At 44.0% G+C, this 25,513-nt stretch overlaps 1 protein-coding gene across 3 annotated transcripts in view; it reads left to right on the top strand.

The window, feature by feature from the left end:
• HAAO (3-hydroxyanthranilate 3,4-dioxygenase) overlaps positions 1-24,815 on the top strand; it is a 35,457-nt gene extending 10,642 nt beyond the window's left edge. For all 3 annotated transcript variants that reach the window (XM_084828924.1, XM_084828922.1, XM_084828923.1), the window contains 6 exons: positions 5,654-5,743; positions 6,656-6,699; positions 14,924-15,069; positions 17,410-17,478; positions 20,663-20,745; positions 22,233-24,815. In XM_084828924.1, coding sequence (XP_084685050.1) covers positions 5,654-5,743; positions 6,656-6,699; positions 14,924-15,069; positions 17,410-17,478; positions 20,663-20,745; positions 22,233-22,311 — 511 coding nt within the window. In that variant the 3' untranslated portion in view covers positions 22,312-24,815. The remainder of the gene's footprint in view (positions 1-5,653; positions 5,744-6,655; positions 6,700-14,923; positions 15,070-17,409; positions 17,479-20,662; positions 20,746-22,232) is intronic.
• The last annotated feature ends 698 nt before the right edge of the window (positions 24,816-25,513 follow it).

Below are 25,513 nucleotides of genomic sequence, written 5' to 3'. Positions count from 1 at the left end.
TTTTCTCTTCGCATTAGGTGGCCAAAATATTTGAGCTTCAGCTTCAGGATCTGTCCTTCCAATGAGCACTCAGGGTTGATTTCCTTTAGGATGGACTGGTTTGACCTCCTTGCAGTCCAGGGGACTCGTAAGAGTCTTCTCCAGCACCACAGTTCGAAAGCATCAATTCTTCAGCACTCAGCGCTCAGTCCAGCTCTCACAGCCATACATTACTACTGGGAAAACCATAGCTTTGATTAGACGGACCTTTGTCGGCAAGGTGATGTCTCTGCTTCTTACTATGCTGTCTAGGTTTGCCATAACTTTCCTCCCAAGGAGCAAGGATCTTTTAATTTCATGGCTACAGTCACCGTCTGCGATGATGTTGGAGCCCAAGAAAGAAAAATCTGTCACTGCTTCCATTTCTTCCCCTTCTATATGCCAGGAAGTGATGGGGCCAGATGCCATGATCTTCGTTTTTTTAATGTTGAGTTTCAAACCAGCTTTTGCACTCTCCTCTTTCACCCTCAACAAGAGGCTCTTTAGTTCCTCTTCGCTTTCTGCCATTAGGGTGGTATCGTCTGCATATCGGAGGTTGTTGATAATTCTCCCGGCAATCTTAATTCCGACCTGTGATTCATCCAACCCGGCGTTTCTCATGATGTACTCTGCATATAAGTTAAATAAGCAGGGTGACAATATGCAGCCTTGTCGTACTCCTTTCCCAATTGTGAACCAATCGGTTGTTCCATGTCTGGTTCTGACTGTTGCTTCTTGACCCTCGTACAGGTTTCTCAGGAGACAGGTAAGGTGATCTGGTACTCCCATCTCTTTCAGAATTTGCCACAATTTGTTGTGATCCACACAATCAAAGGCTTTAGCGTAGTCAATGAAGCAGAAATAGACGTTTTTCTGTAATTCTCTTGCTTTCTCCATGATGCAGCGAATGTTGGCGATTTGATCTCTAGTTCCTCTGCGTCTTCGAAACCCAGCTTGTACTTCCGGTAGTTCTCGGTTCGCATACTGCTGAAGCCTAGCTTGTAGGATTTTGAGCATCACCTTGCTGGCATGTGAAATGAGCGCAATTGTGCGGTAGTTTGAACACTCTTTGGTGTTGCCCTTCTTTGGAATTGGAATGTAAACTGACCTTTTCCAGTCTTGCGGCCATTGTTGAGTGTTCCAAATTTGTTGGCATATTGAATGCAGCACTTTAACAGCATCATCTTTTAGGATTTTAAATAGCTCAGCTGGAATACTGTCATCTCTGCTAGCTTTGTTGTTACTAATGCTTCCTAAGGCCCACTTGACTTCACTCTCTAGGATGTCCGGCTCAAGTTCAGTGACCGCACTATCATGGCTATCAGGGACATTCAGATCTTTCCTGTATAGTTCTTCTGGGTATTCTTTCCACCTCTTCTTAATCTCATCTGCATCTGTTAGGTCCCTGCCTTCTTTGTCCTTTATCATTCCCGTCTTTGCACAAGACGTTCCCTTGAGATCTCCAATTTTCTTGATCTCTAGCCTTTCCCATTCTGTTGTTTTCCTCGATTTCTTTGCATTGTTCATTTAAGAAGGCCTTCTTATCTCTCCTTGCTGTTCTCTGGAACTCTGCATTCAGTTGGATATATCTTCCCCTTTCTCCCTTGCTTTTCGCTTCCCTTCTTTCCTCAGCTACTTGTAAAGCCTCCTCAGACAGCCACTTGGCTTTCTTGCATTTCTTTTTCTTTGGGATGGATTGAGTTGCTGCCTCCTGAACACTGTTACGGACCTCCGTCCATAGTTCCTCAGGCACTCTGTCTATCAGGTCTAATCCCTGAAATCTATTCCTCACCTCCACTGTATATTCATAAGGGATATGATTTAGGTCATACCTGAATGGTTTAGTGGTTTTCCCTACATTCTTCAATTTAAGCCAACATTTTGCAAGAAGCAGCTCATGATCTGAGCCACAGTCAGCTCCAGGTCTTGTTTTGACTGACTGTATAGAGCTTCTCCATTTTTGGCTGCAAAGGACATAATCAATCTGATTTCGATATTGACCATCTGGTGATGTCCATGTGTAGAATCGTCTCTTGTGCTGTTGGAGGTGAAAAGTATACAAATACTTTAATAAACCATTAAGTGCTGTAGGAAGTGATGTGTTGCAGGAAATGCTGTTGCTTCCTATGCAGAGTCTGTGGCTTGCATATTCAAGTTGTCCATTTCAATGGAGGAGACTGCCCTGAAGTGAATGGACCAATCGATGAGCCGTGCGTGCAGTCAAGCTCCCACATCTACAGCAAATCGGTGGATCTGGGCTCATGATCTTGGGCAATTGCAATTAATTGGAGTTAAGTCCCTTGCTAAGGTTGTGTCATGCCCCGGCTAGAGGATTTCTCCTCACACAATGATCCGGAAGCTTCATTAATTGACAATGCCAGCATTGCAGGAGGGCCTGGGTCCTCAGGGGAGACTGCCCCTATGCCAGTTCTGCTTCAGAGGCCAAGGTGGAATGGCCACCGAGCCCCAGGATGATGCCTGAAGAGGCAGGCTTGAGTCCTTATGCTCAGAAGAAGTGCAAGATTACAGCAAAGGGCTCCTCATGAGTAAAGGGCTCCTCATGTGTAGCGGTTCTCCTCATGAGGAGGACTTTTTCCAGAATCTTGTAATGAGCACAGCTAAATCTTGGATAGGGCTCTGGTAGCTCCTGCTTGAAAGCCTCAATTCCAGGCTGGGAAAATTGCTGGAACAACACCTTTTCACCAGCTCTGATCCTTTGTACCATCCCTCCCCCCGCCCCCCCGCCCCCCATGATTCCTCTGCCTGAAACTTCTATAAGTAACGCTGGACTGCCTTTGACAACTCTTATTGCTAAATCCTTGTCTGACATGCCGCTCTGTGAACTTAATGGCTTTGACCTTGGACTAACTTGATTTTGCAGATTGCCTGGTCCTTGACTGAACTGGACGGTGTGTGTGTGTGTGTGTGTGTGTGTGTGTGTGTTTCAACTTCGGACCCTTATTCCTTTTCCAAGCCAAAGCCCCTGTAAACAGGATGGATTGAAAGAATGCAGCCTCTGATATGCACATGGGGGCTTTTAAGAAATACCATAGAATCATAGAATAGTATGGAAGGGGCCTATAAAACCATCAAGTCCAACCCCCTGCTCAGTGCAGGAATCTAAGTCAGAGCATCCCCGACAGATGGTTGTCCAGCCTCATCTTGAATGCCTCCAGTGTGGGAGAGCCCACCACCTCCCTAGGTAAGTGGTTCCATTTTCGTATTGCTCTAACAGTCAGGAAGTTTTTTCTGATGTTCAGCCGTGAACATCTGTCTGCATGTGAATAGCATTTTCCCCATTCAGTTCAAAGCTGAGGAAACTGCCACATGCCCTTCTTTCTGCATACAGTTTCTCCTCCCTGCCCCCCCCCCCCGAACTGAATGGGACAACCTCTGGCAGCATGGAGGCTCACATAATCAAGTCCTGTTGATTTTAATGGAGCTTGATTGGGTCTACAGCCATCCCCATTCCACCACGCTCACACTTCTGAATAATTATGAAACTTGATAGACAATTAGCAGTGACACAGCTATGTATTCTTTATGTGCAGTCCATCTGTAACTGAAGCCAATGGGGAAAAAAAACCTCACGAACACCACAATCCATTCACAGGGCCGATCTACATTGCGCCCTCCATCGCAATGAATTCGGTGTCTCGTCGGGTTAAGCGCTCTCGCATTAAAACGTGATTATTCACACTCACCCATTTCCCCCATTGCAGTGCTTCATCAAATGCGTGAGCTCAGTTCACACTCGAGCAAGGTGCTGTTTTCCTGCGCGTGCTTGTCCGATCTCGGATGCTAAGTGAGGTCGGCTTCTCCGCAATGTTTTTTGTGAAGCTTCACCACTTTGAATCTTCGAAGATCATTCCTGAATTAGAAAAAAAAAACATTGCGGAGAAGCCCCGATTCTGCGAGGATAATGTCTTAATTTTTAAAAAAACATCCGGAGCGGGGGATAGGAGGGGGTAAAACTTAGTCTCATTTGAAGGGATAGAACAACCCCCCGCAAAATGCAGGAAGCCTGATTCCCCGGAGGTCGCCCATCCAACTACTGACCAGGGCCAACCCTGCTTCGCTTCTGATATCAGACAAGCGCATGCCCATCCAGCCCTTTGCTTGTTGCTGAGGAAACAGGGGCTGCTGAGGAAGCTATTCTATCAGTAGAATAGAAGAAGACATGGGGCCGTCGAGAGCTGTGATTGGACAGGAGGGAAATACAAACACTGCCATATATGGACAAGCAGGGGAGGGGACTATGACCGGATACGGTAGTGAAAGCAGAACATCAGAACACATTAAGGGGAAATACCGGGATATTAGGGTATTGAAAGTGGGAGCACGGAAGTGGGAAATTCCGGTTCCAATTCGAGGCGGGTACTACGTAGTGTGAAAGGCGGGCAGTGAAACCTCATTGGATGCGAAAAAAAGGCGGTAAGTGTAGATCCAGCCATAGTCACAGGTGACTAGCTGATGTTAATACCAAATGGCCTGGATATGTATTCACGTCCCCTTTTGCACCTCTCACCATTCAGAAGGGCTTGGATGAGATGACGATGTGTGGATATAGGCTGCTTATGCGTATGTCCCTAGCTGGATTGTCTCTAATGTGATTAGGGCAACTTATTTTAATGGAGCTGTATCTGTGTACCTTTTCTTTCTCACATACAAACACACACGCTAATCCAGTTCTTATTTAGCTGGCTTCCTTAATTATTCAAATGCACCTTACCTCCACACATATTTTAGGGTAGTCCAGTTTTATTTCAAAGAACTAGACTGTTTGATATTTTGTTAATTTAGGTTTCATTTTAGGGAAATAAATATTAGGGTGGAGACGTGGAGTTACCTGTTCCCGCAGTAAAGTGTAGGGGTGGATGGACAATTTCTGGAATGCACTTCCTCTGGAGTTGTGACTGGTCCCCTGCTCTGCATTTGGGAAGGGGCAAGATGTGCTTTTAAAATTGCGATGCTTTTAAGGTTGTTTTTCATGTTGTATTGTGTTTGTATTTGTTTTTATCCTTATTTTTTGCATAGTTGTAAACCACCTTCATTGGTTCCAGAAAGGCAGTATGGAAATGCAATATATAAATAATAATAATTTAAAAATTCAAATGGAAAAGCGCTGGGTATGAGGGGTGTTGAACCCTTGTCCCATGCGCCTCCCAGCCACTTTTCCTGGAACTGAGGCTGGATATGGGCCCCACCAAAGGAAAAAAAAAACAGACCGTGGCTTGTGAAGTGGGTGAGAGTTGTGGACAGAGGGGGAAGGGTTCAATATGATCTCCCCCCCTGCCACTGCCCTGATGGAAATCACCTCACCCCCACTTCACCACTTGGCTGCTATTTGGTGGCAACTTACACATGAACACATGGAACGGTGGCCACGTAATCATGCCCTCTGAATAAACTAAGTTCACTCTAATCTGAAATCAGATTTCAAGTTTCTCAGTGGTTGTGAGTTTTACCAACCTCCCAAGCACAGATACTTTCAAATCAAATTCAAAGCATCATACATTTCTTTGTTTTCCAGTGCATAATACGTCAAACCACCTTTAGAAAACAAAAAACTGTGGCCTTCCATTTTATATGACAGAACAATTTAATAAAGTCCCTCTCCCCGCTCCTTTGTCAGATACTACGTTGGAGAATCAACTGATGTCCTTTTTGAAAGATGGTTTTACTGTGATGACCTTGGTACACAACTGAGTCCATTAATACAAGAGTAAGTTCTTCTTGGTTTTATTTCACATAGTGTAAACTATTGCTGTGGATGTATAACTTTAATAGTAGTCCTAATGCACAAACAATTTTTTCAGTCTTTTGCCCTGATCATTCATTTATTCATCCATTTATGATTACAAAGCAGTATTAGCAGAGGGCTATCTTGTATCATTTCATTTATTATATTTCTATACCGCCCCATAGCCAAACCTCTCTGGGCAGTTCACAAAAGTATATGATTTATCATCATAAATACTAATGGCAATCTCAGTTCTCTGAGTTTTAACCAATATGGCACCATCCATGCAAAGAGGGAGGTATGAGGAGGCTTGGTGGTGGTGGGATACACGCTGAGGTTTGCCAAAGTACTTGAATCCTGAAAAGAGCTCAGTGAGGACTGAGCATGCTCAGTGACTACAGAACACTATGTGACAGATGGGAAAACTGGGAAGGAAGGGGAGGTGTAGGAATGGAGGATGAGGCTATCAAAGACTACTAGTCCTGATGGCTATATGCTACCTCCAGTATCAGAGGCAGTATGCCTATGTACACCAGTTGTTAGGGGGCATGGGAAGGAGGGTGTCCTGCTTGTGATTTTCCCATGGGCAGCTGGTTGGCCACTGTGTGAACACAATGCTGGACTAGATGGACCCTTGATCTGGTCCAGCAGGGCTCTTCTTATGTTCTCTTAGGGCATGGCTGGCTTAAACCCTGAACAGGAGCATTCCACACTGCAACATTTTGTTGCAGGCCCCACTTGTAGGAAATAATTATTGAGAATTATGACAGGTTCTCCCTTATCTATAATTATCCACTCTGTGAAAGTCTCTGCATTATTATTTTGTTATTTTCATAACAGCTGGAAGTGGAAGAGAACATAGGAGTTAGAAATGCTTCATGTTTGTTGTTCCAGATTTTTCAGCTCAAAGCAGTATCAAACTGGAAAGCCTAATCCAGGTAATATAAACTGCTTTCAGCATCAAAGCAATGATTCAGCAAGCAATGATGATAATTTAAGTGTAATTAGATTGATTTTACTGAACTCGTATCACTTTCTCACTTCTAATACTGCTTTAGATGAAATATCCATTGCATGAGAAATGTTGGCTTTCTGCTTTCTGTTCCAGTAACTGAGTATGTGCCAGACTTCGGGGAGAGGGAGAGGGAGTGAACGAGGATGACTCATTCTTTTCTTAGCTGAATTCAGCAGGGATCTGGGGTTCCCCAGCCTTCCCAAGGCACAATCAGCCTTGTATCTGAGTCTTAAGGACAGGATCCTATATGCTTCAAACATTCACAATAACAATGATCTCAGCTCTCCTGCCAGCTGGATGTATACAGCTATCATTGGCCCCAATGGCTTGCCTTTTTCTGTTCCCTTTCCATACATCTCCCTTCCATGTTGATCAGCTCAACAGCAGGACCAGTGACCTAAATGGACGATGTGCTCTCCCTCGCCAGAGACTGGACAGCTGTCCATTGGGAAAGTGGTAGCTCTGGATTTCCTGCAGGGGGTTGGACTAGATGGCCTACAAGGACCCCTCCAAATCTGAGGTTCTAGGTTCATTGTGCTGGAGAATCACAATGCCAAACAGTACAGTAGAAAGTATAGAAAACGGTAGACCAGCCTTCCCCAATCAGGTACCCTCCAGATGTGTTGGACTACAGGCTTTTCTGCATGAGGCTTTTAACTCACCACTTTACTGAGGTTTCTGCTTCTGGATGCTTTGTGGGATTGAAATCAGCTGTTTTCTTCAGGGGTTTTTTTTTTTCCTGCCTTTCTATATGTTCCATTACACAACCACTAGGTGGTGCTGTGGTATGGAGTAATTATGCAAGTACATCAGAGTTTCATGCCACCATTCACAGAAATGCTAGACTTTCCTCATTAGAAAAAACATACACGCTATCCTGGTTGCAAAAAATGGAAGAGGCCTTGGAGGAGGATAACATCATGTAAAGCACCTGCAAACTACTGTGAGTGAGGAATCATGAATGCACAATAAATACCATATGTAGAAAAGCTCTACAGGTCCCAGCTCTACAGCATAGCTAGCTGGGGGATTCTGGGAGTTGTAGTTCAATACATCTGGAGGGCACCAGGTTGGAGAAGGCTGCAGTACACATTAGCAATAACAATTTTCAAAGATGTTATTAACTATCAAAGTGTTTTTCAGTGGTTGGTATGAGGGTGGAAACAGTCTATCCTACAAAACTGATTGTTTTGTCCCAGTAATAGATACTCCCAAATATTTAGCTCAGCCCTTTTCAGGATCTTTCAAAAGGCATCTTAATTCACGTGCTGCAGTACATAAATCATGTGAAGGATTGTTTCATTCCTCTTAATACTTCCCTAGTTGTGATACATTTGCCCTTTTCAGGCATTCATTATGGTACAATGAACATATGTAGGGGAGATGGCATCTTGGTGGTAGGCTCTGACCCCACCTTATGTGTGGGGTCACCCTACAGCAGCCTTTCTCAACCTGGCGCCCTCTAGATGTTTTGGACTTCAGTTTCCATCAGCCCCAGCTAGCATGGCCAGTGGTCAGGGATGTTGGGAGTTGTAGTCCAAAATTCCTGGAGGGCACCAGTTTGGGTGAAATACATCAGTCGGGGTGAAGCCTACTGTCCCCCTGCCCCCGATGTGTTTCTTGTATCTAGGGATATGTGAAAAATCTCATCAAGTTCATTTTACAGATCTACCCAATCTGCACTTTGCAGGCCCAGAAACAATTTGCGGCTGGAAATATGTACATTTTCAAGCTTGAGTCCATATCTTAATGCATACCTGAATAGGGTTACTGTGATATGGGTTTTATAGGTTAATCTCTTGCGGGGTGGCCATAGCTTAGTTGGAGGAACAAGCCAAACTTCAGAGAGGAGGCATGGGCTTTTCTATATGAAGCATTTATTGTGTGCTCATCATTCCTTACTCCTGGTTGTTTACGAGTTCTTTAGATGACATCCTGACCCTCCAGTGCTGCTTCTGTGTCCAATTTATTTATTTATTTATTTATTTCATTTATATCCCGCCTTTTTTCCTCCAAGGAACTCAAAGCGGTATACATAATCATCCTCCTCCTCTTCCATTTTATCCTCACAACAACAACCCTGTGAGGTAGGTTGGGCTGAGAGCTTGTGACTGGCCCAAAGTCACCCAGTGAACTTCCATGGCCGAGTGGGGACTAGAACCTGGATCTCCTGACTCCCAATCCAGCACTCTAGCCACTATACCACACTGGCTCTCTAATGAGCAGGTTTTTTAGAGCAGGGGAAATGCAGCATTTACTTGTGAAAGCCAAAGAAACCACAATTCCCTCTTGTGTATTTGTGCTATTCTGCTATACTGCAGAGCCACCTAGAAGTTATGAAGTTGAAAAGCAGGAAAGGAAACCCTCCTTGTGTCGTACTCGGATTTCAATTCCAAAAGCAGATACAGCCAATAAACAGCAGATTAACAGCCTTGTGTAGAGAACCTCTAAAACACAGCAGTGAGGCACAAAACACCTCAGGTTAGGTGTGATCCTTAGCATCTCTAGGTAGGACTGGGAAAGACTCCAGCCTGAAACCCAGTAGATCTGAAGTCCGTAAGTGTAGATAATATTGAGCTAGATGGACCCATTTTCTATCATTTTTTATGTTTGAGTGGGTAGTACTGCCTTCTTTGGACAGGAATTAGCTCGGATGGCCTCCTGGGACTGTCTAGCTCTAGGGTGCTGTCTCTGAGCTGGCAGCTTCTCATTCTGACAAGTTTCAGGAAATAATTTTTGAGATGAATTTACTGTCCAACTTCCTTTGAGCCTTTCAGCATCTTAACCAAAAAAAAAAAAAAGACGAAAAGAAAAAAGAAGAAGAAAAAAAGGCCATAGCTGTCTTACAAAGCTTTGCACAAAAACAAGAAATTTTGCCCCACCGTGTTCATGCCTTCTCCGGCAACTCCTTCTATAATGTACAAGAGGTCTTCCGTGGTTCACTTCCCATGGTGAAGTATTAATAGAGCTCTCAGATTATTGTTTGCACACTGCTGCACTGGGCAAACCTCTCAGGTGAGATTATTACAAAACAAGAGAGGAGTTATTGTGCCTTAAGATGTTTATTTCCCATCCCCTGTTTCTGCTGCTGCAAAAAAAAAAAAGGCCACTTTTTACAAGAGTGTCCCCCCTCCGCCCCACGGTTGTATTAACAATAATGAAGCCGTTCATATTGTTTATTCATAGGAATAAAGAGGCTAGAATGCTTGGCTCTTAGGCTTTTTCATGGAAGATGTGATAAACCAGTTTCCGCCAGCTTGATACACTCCAGATGTATTGGCCTACAATTCTCATCATCCACAGGCATTGTGCTGGCTGGGGATGATGGGGGCTGTAGTCCAACACGTCTGGTGGACGCCACTTTAGGGAAGGCTTTAAATGTTTAATGGCAGACAGTACATTTTACAATGTGTTATCCCTGGAAAACTAGAACTGATGGTAAATGAGTGGCTTCTGCCAAAAAGGGAACCATACACTTATTCCTCATATTGTAAGTAACCCAAGGTAAATGTAGTGGAAATAATCACACATTCTGTAGTGTATTGGCCCTTCTGGCATTACTTCATATTCTTCCCCTGCTTACCTATGCCTCCACGTCCCTCTTCCTCAGTTGTTTCCCTGTGTCTGCTTCAGATTGTAAACTCATTGGGGCAGGGACTAGGAATATCGAGGAAATCCACAACAGAATCAAATGAGTTCAGATTTCTATGAATCTGACCCACAAATTCCACAGCAGACCAGCTTTTCTTGAGTCACATGGATTCTGTGAACCTGCAGACCATTTTTTTTACTCTCCAAAATTTTACGCAAATTTAATTGTAGACAAATATGTAAAATAAAATTTAAAAAACACTGGCTGAAAATGCACATTTCCTCATAGGCTAAAGCATGAAATGTGCATGGGGGGGAATTGTGCATTTGGGGGGATTTGCGCAAGTGGAGATTTGCACAAATGGGAATTTGTGCAAACTTGGGAAATTGGAAAAAACTCCAATTCCATCAATGCGTGGACGATGGAACAAAAGGCACCTGGCAATCCACAAAATGCTAGGGGCCTACATTCGTAAAGCACTATGTACATGGATGGATCTAAATAAATAAATAAATAAAATTTGTTCCCCTTCCTTAAATGTCTACTAGAGTTACCCCATGTTGTGATTTCACAACAATCTTCCACAATTCCAAATCCGAAAGTATATTGGCTAGGTTGGTGTGGAAAAAACCTTTCCCCATGCTGGTGCTCTCCAGATGTTTTGGACTTCAACTCTCATCAGCCACAGCAATCATGGCCAATGGTCAGAAATACTGGGAGTTATAGTCCAAAATACCTGGAGGGCACCAGGTGGGGGAATGCTGCCCTAGAAAAATGTACCTTTGAGCAAAATTTGTCAATTTGCATGAAAATTACTTTGCTCCCTCAATGCATTGTAGGTTTAGTATGCTGTTTACATACACCAAACTGCCACTAAATGGCCAGTCTTATTTCATGACACTGCTTGCCTGACCAACTGATGTGTACAGGAGTGGAGTTCCCAGTTGCCAAGTTGAATTTGAAGCCAGTTGCTCCCTGTACAGAGCATCCTAAATTTCCTAGGCCTGCTTCACACACTTAACACATATACAGGAAGACTTTAAAGTAGGATGAAAGAATACAATAGCAACCCACTCTGACAAATCCCACTACTGATATTGGTAACATGGTTAACTTACGTGCTTAATGAATACTAGGGATACCACTGAGAGGCATTGCATCTTTCTGCATCTTAGCTGGGCCATTACTGAAAAAGCACCCAAAAGACATATTGTGAAAGCACCCTGTGGCTTTTGAAGAATAAATCTGGGGTGGAAAGGGGAATTTTATTTCTTTGCACTTAACTGAAGGCTGTACTTAATTTCACAGGGCACAAACCTGAAAACTTCAGAACAGAATTTGAGATGGCAGCCAGTCTTTTAGACATCATAAAAACAATCTAGAAACAGAGTTCATTAACTGCTGTAACCGGTTTTGTTTCACATTGGGCAACGAAGCCTCCATAATGCTTTCAAATACATGGTAGGGAGGTAATGAACAGTGGTACTAAGCATGTCATCTTAATTCCTGTCTACATTTATGCTAAAGCAGGATTTTTAGATCCTCAGAGAATGGGCGGGCAGGTTCAAGGTAGTTGGTGAAGTGTAGATGGAGAGCTGTACACCAGTTGCTGGGTAACATGGGCAAGAGGGTGCAGTTGCACTCATATCCTGCTTGTGGGTTTCTTGTGGGCTACAGTGTGAACAGAAGGCTAGACTAAATGGACCTTGGTGTGATCCAGCACATGTTCTTAAATCTCCCTTCAACCATGAACCCATTAGATCAAGGGTCCCCAACATTTTGGGGTTGGTGGGCATATCTGGAATTGTGAGAGTTTGGGGGGATGCTCTCACAAAATGGCTACCATTGAGGCCTTGCCCATACACAAAATGGTTGCCATGTTGGACATGACTGGTCACAAAACACTCAGTTACCAGAAGGCAAACTGTTGAAATTAAAAGAAAGGTAACTTGATCAAGAACCTAAGTACAAGGCAGGAGTGGGGTCTGAGCTCCAAAATCACTCTTTGGAACCCAAATAAAGATTATGCTGGAGGACAGCCCTTCGCTTTGTGGCATGCCAGCCTCCTAGTTCACAACAACAACAACAATGATCTTAAGAAATTAAACAAAAATCAGGAGAGGCAGCGAGCCTGATGGTGGGGCCCAAGAGATGTGTCTGTGAGCATATTGGTTCCCATGGGCACCACGTTGGCGACTCCAGCATTAGGCCTTATAGGGCTAAGTTATATATGATGCCAGTGATCCATAACTGACTGTGGACTTCTGTGCATTTTACTTGGAAGTAATCCCTTTTATATTCAACTGAGCTTACTTGCAGGTAAATGTACATAGGATTACATCCTGAATCTTCCATTATTATTTTTAACTGAAAAACAGCCACGAGGAAAACCAATTTGCACACAGCAGTAGTTCTGGGGAAAGGGTGTTTAATCCTTTCCCCCACTCAGTATTCCTGATCTAAATTACCTCCTCCAGCTAGCTGCTGTTTGTCCTTTCATAGGAAAGTACAGGTATCTGTGTTGTCCCCACGCAGGGCAAGCAGCATCTTGGGAAGGGGATGATTTAGATCCAGAATGCAGCTGGAGAGGAAGACAGCCCCCTGAAGCTGCATTCAATATAATAAAAAGGGCAGAACACTTGAGGTTGCAATCCTATACTAGTTTAGTAATTCAATGGGACATTCTTTTGATTAGGCATGCATAGAATTGCAGTGTCCACTGCAGATCTGCCATAGAACAGGCTCCTGGCTGGCTACTGCTGGAGACAGAGACCACAAGTTGAGCACTTCTAACTACAAGTTATCTCGGTGGGAGAACCAAGTATGCACTTACCGCTGCCTGCCATTGCAATCAATGGGACATACATTGATATCCACTCTTCCTCCCATGAGAGTGATACACCTGGAGTCTTCCCATTTTAGCCTCACAACAACCCTGTAAGGCAACTTAGACTAAGTGAATGGTCCAAGGCCAGCACGGAGTTTCACGACCTAGCCAGCTCAAGACATTTTGCTGCCTGAGGTGGAGTAGAACATGCCAGTACCACCTCCTGTCAAGTTATTTTGGCACTGGAGGCAGCAAATCCCACAAGTGCCTCTTCCCCTTCCTGGCAGTAAAACGTGGCATAATAATACATTAAATAACAATGTGTTGCCCTTTCATGGCACCTAAAACCAGCTGCTTGAGGCCGCCGTCTCACACTGTCTTATGGTAGGACTGCACCAGCAATTTAGCAAGCATTCCAATGCAGGTCACCCCAGGCCAAGCTCAACACTCAGTTGACTTTTCCATACTGACACTCTTTCCCAAATTATTTCTGAATTTTTCTGGGCTACATGGAATCTGATATAAAACAGCAGTTCTTATGTTCTTGCAGATGGATAAATCATTTCAATTGTCCTGTGTGTGTGTGTGTGTGCGCGCGCGCGCGTGTATGGAAAACTACAACGGACCTAAGAACAAGATTCTCTAACCACAGATCTGCGATTCTTGCCAAAAAAACTGGAGCAGTTGCAGCAAGACATTTCAACTTACCTGCACATAGTCTTTCTGATTTGCAGTTACTTCCAATACAACAAGCAAAAGACACTGACATTAGGGGTGTATGAAACCCCACTTACCTGGCTCCACTGGGGTCCGCAGGTGGGGGGAGGCGATCCGTTCCTCCCCCCGGAATCCTCGACGGGGGGGGAGGTGATTTGTTCCTCCCCCCCAGAATCCTGCCCGGCCGGTTCCGCTCCGTGGCCAGTCTGCAGAGCCACCGGCCGGGCCAACCCACAGCGGGGCCTCCAGCCGCTGCCGGGCTGCTGTGGACGCAAATGGCGTCCTGCGTAGGGGACAACATTTGCGTCCCTACGCCAGCCCATGATAGGCTACGTATATATTTACATAGCCTATCACGGGCTGGCATAGGGACGCAAATGGCACCACTACGATGGCCACCATTTGCAGCCCGGCAGCGGCTGGAGCTGCCGCCGTCGCTGCCACTGCTGCTTCATCCGCTGGCAGAGCCACCGCTAGGTAGGCTCTGTTTCACGGGGCTTTTGTGGGGTGGTGGGGCAGGTTGCTCCATTCCGCCACAGATTCCGGGGGGCCGAATTCACTGGAATTCAGCCTCCCTGAGATCCATGGCGGAATTCTCTAACATCCCTAACTAGCATGCTTGACAAAAGGGAAAACTTCTGGATCTACAGACTCAGAACTCTTAGTCCAAATGACCTTAATCTGGAGGACAATTTGCAAGCATTATTCCAGTTTTACCTTTGTTTTTTTTCTCCTAAGGAATTTTCATCCCCAGGCATTTTAAACTGCCACTCCTGGTATCCATTTAACAGCTCAGCTACTAACGAAGGCGGAAGCCAAAACGTTTCACTTAAAATATATATTTTTGTTAGTCTTTCTATCTTTCATATATATAAATATGTGTGTGTGTGTGTTCTTCTAAAATGCAAAGCTGTGATATGACAATATCAGACATTGTCCTTCCAGTAAGCAAGTGCCTGTAGTCACACCTGAAGCAATCAGAAAACTCTTCCCCTCCTTCTTTGTGTGTAGATGAACTTAAAAAAGAAACTCCTTTCCCACTAAATGACACCAGGGTCATGGATCCCTTCTCCTTGCAAGCCTGGCTGAATGATCATCGAGAAGATATAGTTCAGAAAAAATCCTTGAGACTTTTTGGAGACAGCTCTGAAACTGAGGTAAAAACATTTCAAACAGGAGGGGTCAGAAGAGTGAACACTGGGTCGGGCCAAGACATTTTCTTGCCTGAGGTAAAGGATGAGATTCCCCCCCACTGTCCATTTCATGCTCAAAAGTTGACCGGACGTGCAGTTTCATTTTGCTTCAACACTCCTCTGCTACACCAGAGGGCAGCAGTATAATTTAGTGGGTGCAGGACAGGCTGTGTGGCACACACATCTCCGTCCTCCAAGAGAGGTGAATGGCTGGGGGCTCAGGAGGAACAGCTGATGGGCCACCACTGCTGCCCTCTGGCATCTGCCGTCTGAGGCAGTTGCCTCACCCTGCTTAATTTTATGTATCAGTGTATGTAAAATGTACTTATGTATTTATTACATTTTTATATTGCCCAACATCCGGGGCTCTCTGGGCAGTTCACAATTAAAACCATAAAATACAGCTTGATAAGGCATGATGTAAATCCTTTATAAGTTTAAAAGTATCATGTAAAACCAAAGTAAAACCCAGAAGCAGGCCCAGGGAAAGCCTGTATGAAAAGGTATGTTCTCAGGAGGCGTTTAAAAAATGTTACATTTTCTGCCTCCCAAACTGCACGAGGGAGGGTTTTCCGGGGGCTGGGTTCCACTACAGATGGTAGGGACAGCCTTGAATGAACAGATAGTCTCCATTTGAGAGACAGCCTCGTATGTTTTATTCAGGCCAGGCCAGCCCATGACATTTTGCTGCCTGAAGTGGAAGAGGAAATCTCACCCCACACCCAACTCCAGGAGCCAAGTACCCAAGGCCGAGTTATTTTGTTAGAAAACCCCATATGCTTATCTCCCTGGGATTAAAAATATAATAAAAATGAATTACATAACTAACAACTTGTCTCATGACACCCAGAATCATCTCGCTGTGTCTAGTGGTAGAGGTAGCCCTGTGAGGATGAACTGTATGCACTATCCTGCTAAGCACAATCTAGCTTCCAGACGTCTTCCATCCGTCTAAAACGGCCTTCACTAAACTGATGGAGCTCTCCATATGTTTTGGACTTCAGCCCCAACCAGTATGGCCAATAGTCAGGAATGCTTGGAGTTATAGTCTGCAATATCTGGAGGGAGGACTCCAAGTTAGGGAAGGCTGATGTATATACATTGCCTGCGTTTGGGTGAGCACCACAGCAAGAAGCTGTTAGAGCTTCTTGCCATGAGAAGAGCCTTTTGGCAGCTGAGTTTGAAACACTCAGGGGACAAAAGGTGCACAGAAGATCATTGGTTTCCCAATGTGTTTCAAGTATTACAGTTCCACACCACCTGACCGGCAGTGGAAGAGGAGTTTTGGTTTGGAAGAACTCAGTCATATATATCTTTTGAGGAAGAGATATCAAATTTGAAATGCAGTGATCCATGAGGGGGTTTGAAATGCACTTGGCACTAAATTAACTGCTGCACCTTTTAGATTGCTTTTGCTTTTGGGTTATTTGGTGCCTTCTCTTCTCTCCTCCACTTACATGAAGTCAAAAAGTAGCTCCATCCAGCGCAGTGCTGTCTGGCAGCTGCTCACCACAGCATCAGGCAAGGATTTTTTTTCCCCCATGCTGCTACCTGCAATCTTCTTTGCTGGAGATACGAAGGGAATTGAAGGGAATTGTACCACTAAGCTACAGGGCTCTCCAATTCTCCACACACGTATGAGATTTGTAATATGTGGGCCTGTGCACATAGGGTAAAATCCAACATAAGCCCTACTTAGAGTAGACCCATTGAAATGAATGGAACATCAGTTAATCATAGCTAACTGAAGTCCCATTCATTTCAATGGGTCTACTCTAAGTAGGACTTATGTTGGATTTTACCCATAGCCTTCAGAGCATTATTGCAAAGGCCAAATGCTGGAAAGGTTAACCATTGTAATCCAGAAATCAATTGGTCTCCAAAAAGTAGTTGATACTAAGGAGAGATTAGAAGGACCGGCGTGTGGGGAGAGAAATAAGTGACTTTCAAAGTCCAGAAAAATATCCCCATTAAGTTCAACAATACAAATAGAAGGTCTCTGGCTAAAGACAAGTGCATTGCCTGTCCCAAGGGTAGCATGCAACATGGATAAAGGTACAAAGCTGAGAGTGGGAAGATTAGAAGAGTACAGGAAGAGCAAATGTAACAGTGCAGAAAGAACTGTGTAGGTGTGATCTGTTCTTGCATTCTGTTATATGAAGCCATTAGCAGGGGTAATGCATCTTCTCACAAATTATGTAAAATAATTTGGCATTCAAGCAAAGAGTTTCTCATAGTAATATATATTAAAAGCCATTGGATTTTTTTTTTTAATGCATCACATTTTCTTGGTTTGTTTCCCAGGTTATAATGTTTGGACCAGGAATAACCAAAGAGGAAGGAAAAAATGCAGATATATGGATATGGCAGATGGTACATGTCCCCCCCCCCCCCCCCGACCCTACTTACTAACTATGCACAATACTGTGTTTATTTAGGTAAAGTCTAAAAAATTCTTCAGGCCACAGACACAAGTAAAGAAAAGTCATTCTGTTATGAATGAACCATTGATGCTTCTCCAACCATCCTTGCCTAGAGAGGTACAGCTGGTGGCTAAAAGAAAAAAGCCTTTTCAGTAGTGGCTCCCTTGACTATGATGCCAGAGAGACCCACCTGTTATCTACTTTAATGGGCCTATTCAGATGTTCACACTGGGGAAATAAGCCTACAACAGCCCATGGGTTCTGTGTGGCTTGTTACCCACCCAACAAGCCACCCTTGCCAATTTCGCATTACATGAGAAGCCACACTGGCAAGAGTACGCAAATCCAGCCAGCGCGTGACATATATGTGCAGGGTGATTAACAAGCCACGGTGGCTTGTTAACCACCCTCTGACCATGCAAACTGGCCCAATATCTTTCTGGTGCCTGGGTAAGGTCTGTTTTATTTTATTTTAAATAATGGTGGGGGGCTATTGTTTTAGCGCTGTGGATTTCATTCCTTTGCCCTCAGTTTTAAACTGATTTGTTTATTGAAAGTTTATTTTCCCCTGTTTTAAATCCTCTCCATGGACTATGAACCTCTACAAATGCCCAACCCTGCATATATATTTATTTATTAGATTTGCAACTTGGGTGGTTTATGACCATACAAGTATCAGAATAATACAAATATCACAATGAATAATGAGTGAGAATAATATAATATGAACCATAGTAAAATATAAAAAAAATATTGAGGAGCCATAGTAAAATTAATAAAGCCACGGGTTAAAGGTTAAATGCCTGCTTAAAGAAGAAGGTCTTAACCTGGTGTCTAAATGTATACAAGGGGCTGTTCGCAGAATGCGCTAACCCACACTCAGTGGTTAAGTGTGGGTTGTTTGTTGAATCATGGATTGTTTGTTGAACCGTGGTTTAGTGTGTTGTCTGAATCCTGGACATTGTCTGCAGGTTGGCTTGTTAACTGTGCAGTGTGGTTCTTAAGGTGGCTTGTTCGAGAAAAATAAGCCGCACTGCATGGTTAACAAGGCACCCTGGATGCATTCAGACAACACACTAACCCCTGGTTCAACAAACAACCCATGGTTCAAAACAACCCACACTCAACCACCAAGTGTGGGTCAGCATGTTGTACCAACCCAGTCAGTGGAGACACTTACTGCTCATGCTGGCCCTGCTTTACTTTTGTATAACTCTGCTCAGGCTAGACCTCTGTTAGTCCTTGCAGGAGTGAAGTGGCTGACAGTGCACCTCTCTGTGAAGATAAAGATGAGCCCTTTTCATTATTAATGGCTTCCTCGTCATAATGCTCCCTGTTGTCTTGCTGAACCACTTTTCCAGTCCTTGGAAATATTTCAAAAATCTGATGAGAAACAGAAAAGACTGAAAAGGACTTCCAACAACTGAGCCCTATATTTTTCAAGCAGACATCTCAATCAGTAAACTGCTCGCTTAGTTGATTAACAATGCCACAGAAGTGAGTCACCTCAGGACAACTTCATTATATGGAGCTGTGGGCTGTAAAACCTGGCCTGATTGCTTCTGTTCACAGTTCCTCTGTACTGGTTAGGAGAGGTATAGCATTATCATGAGGAAGTGGGGCTTAAAGCAAATCCTCTTTCCCATTTGTTTCTATTCTTTTATTCAAATAGCACCGCAAAGAGGGAAATGGATTTAATAATGGTGCTGACTGAGCTAAAATGTGGAGCGAGGGGGGAGTTTGCAAACATTCTCACCCCTTGTGAAATGCCCTCTCTCCTTTGCAGAGATCTTTCACACCCTTCTGCAATGTTTGGCTGGGGAGTGAGAATATAGCCGCATTGCCAAAGCAACCAGCTCAATAATCCATTCCCCCCCCCCATTGAGAAATTGATACATTTTGGAGACAGCCTGTCTGGACTGCTGAGGCATTCAGTAGAGCTCTGAATACACGAGGCGGAGCAGGCGCTTCATGGAAGGTGGGCGCTTTGCCATGGGGCGCCTCAGTACTGCTCTGAACCTCCTCTTATCACGAAGCTTTCGCTCCGAAACAGCCTGCTTCGCCTCATTATTTGGGCTTCGTAACGAGGCGGTGCACAGCCCTAAAAACCCGCTCATATTTTCTCTAAAGTTCTAAATTAACTTATTTCACTTTAAGCTGGACCAAATACCCCTCTCCCCCCCTCCCACACACACATGCACACACTTTCATGGGGCTGATGGTACCCTTCCAAACCTGAGGAGCGGTGACATACTTTCGGAGAGGGCAGGCGAATTTCAATAATTTTTTATCATACGAGGTGGCTGAAGGCTTTTTTGTTTTCTAATCAACAGAAAAGTGTTGTCACTTCAAATGGTTGCTTGCTTGCTCCAACTGTATTTCTGAGACAGGATGAACCTTGGAACAACATTATTTCATGATGTAGTGCCGTTCCCGTGGGCATTTTGTCCCATGAACGTCACAGGAGCAGGCAAGCTGCTGCTTAAAGCAGCAGCAAAACTTGCTGTTGTAAAAAAGTAAATACATCTTGAAATTCACCTGCTCCCTGAAGATTAATGCAGATTGGGCCCAGATGGAACGGGCAAGTAAATGGGCAGTGGAGGTAGAGGCGAGAAGGAGAGTACCACATCTATCCATTTATGTGTACTTACATATTGTATATGGATCCCAAAACCTTGATCAAATCATAATGGGGTGCAGCACATAGGTACCCATCTTATTGTTCCAGAAGAGTTTTCTAAGGAGTAGGCTGTCAGTCATACACAAGGGATGGGATCAGAGTTTTACTATATACTAAGCCTGCACAATGGCCCCCTAAACCACCAGCTATATCCAGCTTCTTGACAACCCTCCTGTTTTTGCAATCCCAAGAAGGCAGAGAAATCAGGATGTTTGTCAGCTGTCTGGTAGATAGTTCTGGAAGAATGTGTAACAAGGCTGCTATATACAGTATCCCGTATCGCATTTTCAGAGTTGTTTTTGTAAGCTTATTAGACTTCTGATGGATTAGATTGACAGATTGGTTCATTAAGATTTACCTCCTACTCTGTGGCTATTCTTCCCCCTGTGTCTCTGGCTAATGACAGTCCAGGATAAATTAAAAGCCTATCATTTTTTTCCCACTGGTATTTCAGGAAGACACATCTGTTGTTACTATTGACAGTAAAACCCTGAGTCTCACAACTGGAGATAGCCTTCTCATCCCTGTACAGGCTAAGTAAGTATGGAATATTATCATCAGTCCACAGTTGGCCACATGTTGCTAATGACCTTCTGTTCTTTCCAGCTATTGGTGTGTCATTAGGGATGGTGTGGGCACCCAATTGGGTCCAGAAGTCCAGTGGACCTGCCCGCACCCCTAAGCCATGCCTGTTGAGCCCCTGCCCCTGCTTGACCCCCCTTCCATGCTTGCCAAGCCTCCCGCCCTCACCTGGGACCCATCCGCCAGCACCATTTTGCAGAAGAAAATGACAGTCGCAAATATGTGCACATTTAGTCTTAGGCAAAATAGCTCCGTGAATAGCCCATATATGCAAGATAACAGGCATAAATGGGCCAAATGTTTCTGGCAAGTGTGCCACAAGTCAAGTCCGAACTATGATCTAGGCTGCAGTCCTAGACACACTCACCTGGGAGTAAGTTCCACTGAAGTCAATGTGGCCTACTTCTGAGCATACATAAGGGGCTGTGTCCAGTAGTGTCATCCCTCAAACTCAGTGGAGGTCTGCTGAGCAAGTCTTTCTGTTGTGCAAGCACTTGCACATTGCACATCTTTAGCTGGATTCTCCTCTCGTGCACAGTCTGGGACCAGTTTCTGCTGGTGCAATGTCATTTGCACTAGTGGAATGACATAGTTGGCTACTGCCCATATATTCCTGTCTCCTACTGCACACTGTGTAATGGGCTGTACAGCACCACTACCCCAACCTCGGTTCTTCAGGATGGTCTCACCTCTAATCTTCTAGAATGGAGGCAATGATATAGCAGTGTGAAGGCAAGCAGGCCTAACTCTATGGTGGATCCAGGACCCCCAGCTCCCCAGCTTCTGTCCCATCCCTGTGCCATTTATCACACACATACTACAAATTGGTTGCCTATTTAAAGGTAATCTGTGAAGTATGTTTTGAACTTGGTAGAGCCTACGTCTGTGATGGAAAATTGACACCTAGGGTCTCACTCATCTTGACTGTTGAATCAAACCATATGTTTAATCTATCCAGCCCCGTGACAAGATGGTCATCCTCATCATGGCAATCTAATCTAATTATGACACACTAATGCTTCCATGTATTTTGACAACTTTCTGTATAGCTGACTGCTTAATTAAGCAATATTTCCCCCAAAGCCCGTATTATTTGTTTTCATTGTAGCAGTTACCAGTAATTACATTCTGAGCAGGAGGAAGATGAGGGCATGTGGGGTATTTGGTTACACGGTAAAAGCAATTATCATCCTTGAAAGCTCTTGAAGCATTGTTAACAAACAATGTATATCCTAAAGGGAGAGTTTATTATTAGCTGACAAGGAATGCTTTGAGTCCAAATGAAAAGATTAACAGAGGGGTAGTTTTAACAGGAAAGATACAACAATCATATCATATTTATGATTCACATTTTGCATTACTTATATTATGCTACAGCTTGTGCTATGATTAAGGTTATTCTAATGGCAGTACCATTCTCTATTTTTTGCTCCTGTTTTAAGGTTTCAGTGGACAAGAGACAAAGGATCCATTGCTCTTTACATTGTTCAGGATCCAATGCAGAAAAGATCGTATGCCTGAGCTCAGCACCCAAACCGTATCAACAAGATAAAATTACAATAAAATAGTTAAGTTAGCATTGTAATTTCACAAAATAGAATCATAGAATAGTAAGGTTGGAAGGGATCGAGTCCAACCCCCTGCTCAGTGCTGGAATCCAAGTCAAAGCATCCTTGACTGATGGCTGCCCAGCTTCATCTTGAATGCCTCCAGTGTGGGAGAGCCCCCCACCTCCCTAGGTAATTGGTTCCATTGCCGTATTGCTCTAACAGGAAGTTTTTCCTGATGTTCAGCCGGAATCTGGCTTCCTGTTAACTTGAGCCCATTATTCCGTGTCCTGCACTCTTGGATGATTGAGAAGAGATCCTGGCCTTCCTCTCTGTGACAACCTTTCAAGTACTTGAAGAATGCTATTGTACCTTCCCTCAGTCTTCTCAAGGCTAAAAATGCCAAATTCTTTCAGTCTGTCCTTATAGGGCTTTGTTTCTAGTCCCTTGATCATCTTCGTTGCCATCCTCCGACCTTTTCCAATTTGTCTTCATCCTTCTTAAAGTGTGGCGCCCAGAACTGGATACAGTACTCAAGATGAGGTCTAACCAGTGCTAAGTAGAGAGGAACTAGTATTTCACGTGATTTGAAAGCTATACTTGAATGAGCTCCCTAGTGAGGTTCGCCTGGCACCTACATTGTATTCCTTTTGGTGCCAGGTGAAGACCTTTTTATTTTCCCAGGCATTTTAGCATTTTAGCTTTCTAAATTTTTAGCTTTGCTGTTTTAAATCTGTATTTTAAACTCCTGCACTGCTGCTAGGTTTTATTGTGGTTGTATTGTTATATTGTGGTTTTAATGTTCTATATATTTTAAATTGTTTTATTGTGTGCTGTTTGGTTTTAATTTTTGTGAACCGCCCAGAGAGCTTCGGCTACTGGGTGGTATAGAAATGAAATAAATAAATACATACATACATACTTCTATTAATGCAGCTCAAAGTAGCATTTGCCACATCACATTTTTGGCTCATAAGTTTAACTGATAAATTCAATTAAACTTGAAACAGCCAGGTGTGGTATGTATCCACAACGAACAGGCATCTTACTGACTGCCCTAACGAATCTCCCATAGGGATGTACGAAAGTCACCTACCTGTTCGCGGATTATGTTGATGGTGGGGGGGAGGCGTTCTGTCCCTCCCCCCGGAATACTTGCCGGGGGGGAGGTGCTCCGTTCCTCCCCCCCGGAACCCTCCACGGCTGGCTGTGCTCCGCGGCAGCTCCGCGGAGCAGCTGGCCAGGCCCGGCCAGGCCAGAGCCGTCCGGAGCTGGATTTCCGGCCGCGGAGGGCTCTGGATAAAACAAACAAACAACCGCGTACGCAAATGGCAGCGGCTATGGTCGCCACCATTTACGTTCCTTATTTTTGCCCTCTTAATCTACGTAAATATTTACATAGACTATGACGGCGAAAATCAAGGGGAACGCAAATAGCGTAGCGGGCGCTATTTGTGTCCCTTTTTGATTCCCCGTTTTAGCCTACGTAAATATTCTACGTAAATAGAAGCCGATCTTAATCCTGCAAAGAATGCAGAAGCAGAAGCCCCTGTAAGGAGGTGGGATTTTAGTCTCATGTAGTGAAGCTCATTGTCTCTTTTCTTTCTATCATGGAAGCATACAGAGAAGCAGAGAACAGTTTCTACTCTGTAAAGTGACATGCACACTGATGATGCTCTATATAAAAAATAATAACATAAATTCCATCAGTTGTTGGAAACAGTGTTTGTGTGTGGCTAAAACGGTAGAAATTATTTTATGTGAAAGAATCCATCACAAGTTAAAGTCAGAAGATCATGTATTGCAGTGTTCCATTAGGAGTGAGCTCTTGTAACATGAATGCCTGCACACACACACACACATACACACACGACGGCATCACCAGCAATAACAGATTTAATTTTTTAAATTGGCAGATTTCAGTATAGTTTGAAACCTTCAATTTAGGAATTCACAGCACCCAAAAGGAAAGGGGGAACAAATGTAAGAGCCTGAGACAGAAATTCAAGGACCCTGTATGATTCCTGCAAGAAAAAGCCAAAGGGTGTCACATATTAAGGATAAGGAACTGAATTGATGGCTGGGGAAATAAGTTTTGATCAAGAAATATGGAGTTGGTGAAAGTTTTGAAAGCTGAGGGAATGAGAACAGTTGATAAATATACTGAGCAGGTTGCATGCAGCTAATCAGTGGGAGAAGATTGTGCTCTCAATATTTCTTGGTCGTTGCACAAAATATGCAATGGTAGATGTACTGTATTTGTCAGGGACGAGACCGACTGCAAAAAACAGCCACAAACACAATGTTGGCTTAATGACTGTAAACGTCTATTACAACTAAATAAGACTCATACTTAGTAAAGAATGCCATTTCAGTGTAACCAGTTAATAATACAACTATGGCCCCACTATGCGGTGACTCTAGGAGAGGAACAGGTGGTTGTTTTTTTGCACAAGGAATTTAATTAATATAATCAGTAAAGATAAACAAAGAAGAGGAGAAACTGCACCAGAAGGTTAGAGGGAACAAGAATAGGAGCTACTTGGTAGCTCAGTGGGAACGAGCACTGTGATGGAGAAGAGGAGAGGGTGAGTGTTTCAGAGCCCAGTCACAGGAAGATGCTAAAGTGTCGTGGAAAGCTGGGGATGCAACTAGGGGTGTATGAATCAGTCGATGTCAGTTCTGTATCTATTCAGTCATAAGCCCGTTCCATCCAATTTCAGCGTCATTCTTTGCTTCTTTTAAAACTGCACAAAAACCTACACATTTTTCCATGCAACTTTTTAGCTGAGAAATGGAAGCTGCATATAATTTGTGAAGTCTGTATCTGAGCATTGTCGTACGCAGTCGTACCACTAGGGTGGCTTGATGCAAAATGGAACTGGACTCCTGCACTTTTAACAGTTGTATAGAACTATTTTTATAGTTTTGCGTATTTATTGCCTCTCTTTGTTACCCTCAAAGGTGGCTAAGGCAGCAATCCAAACTACCCATAGGAGGCAACCACCTATCCAATGCAATCGTCTCCCCCTCACTTCAGCTGCCCTGCATTTGTGACTAATCAACCGATTTTCACCACTCCGTGGTCCTCTTCTGAGCACGGAGTGCAGGGCCGTTCTGAGCTGCCTGCGAGGCAGTGCAGGAGTGGGGGAAGGTCGGTTCTCAGGGAACCGACT

This window comes from Heloderma suspectum, chromosome 1 (genome assembly GCF_057233095.1).
Source record: "Heloderma suspectum isolate Gila_16-S chromosome 1, 16-S_ref, whole genome shotgun sequence".
Classification (NCBI taxonomy): Eukaryota; Metazoa; Chordata; class Lepidosauria; order Squamata; family Helodermatidae; genus Heloderma; species Heloderma suspectum.
Note: the sequence above shows the minus strand (reverse complement) of the source record. Positions and strands in the feature narration are given on the sequence as shown.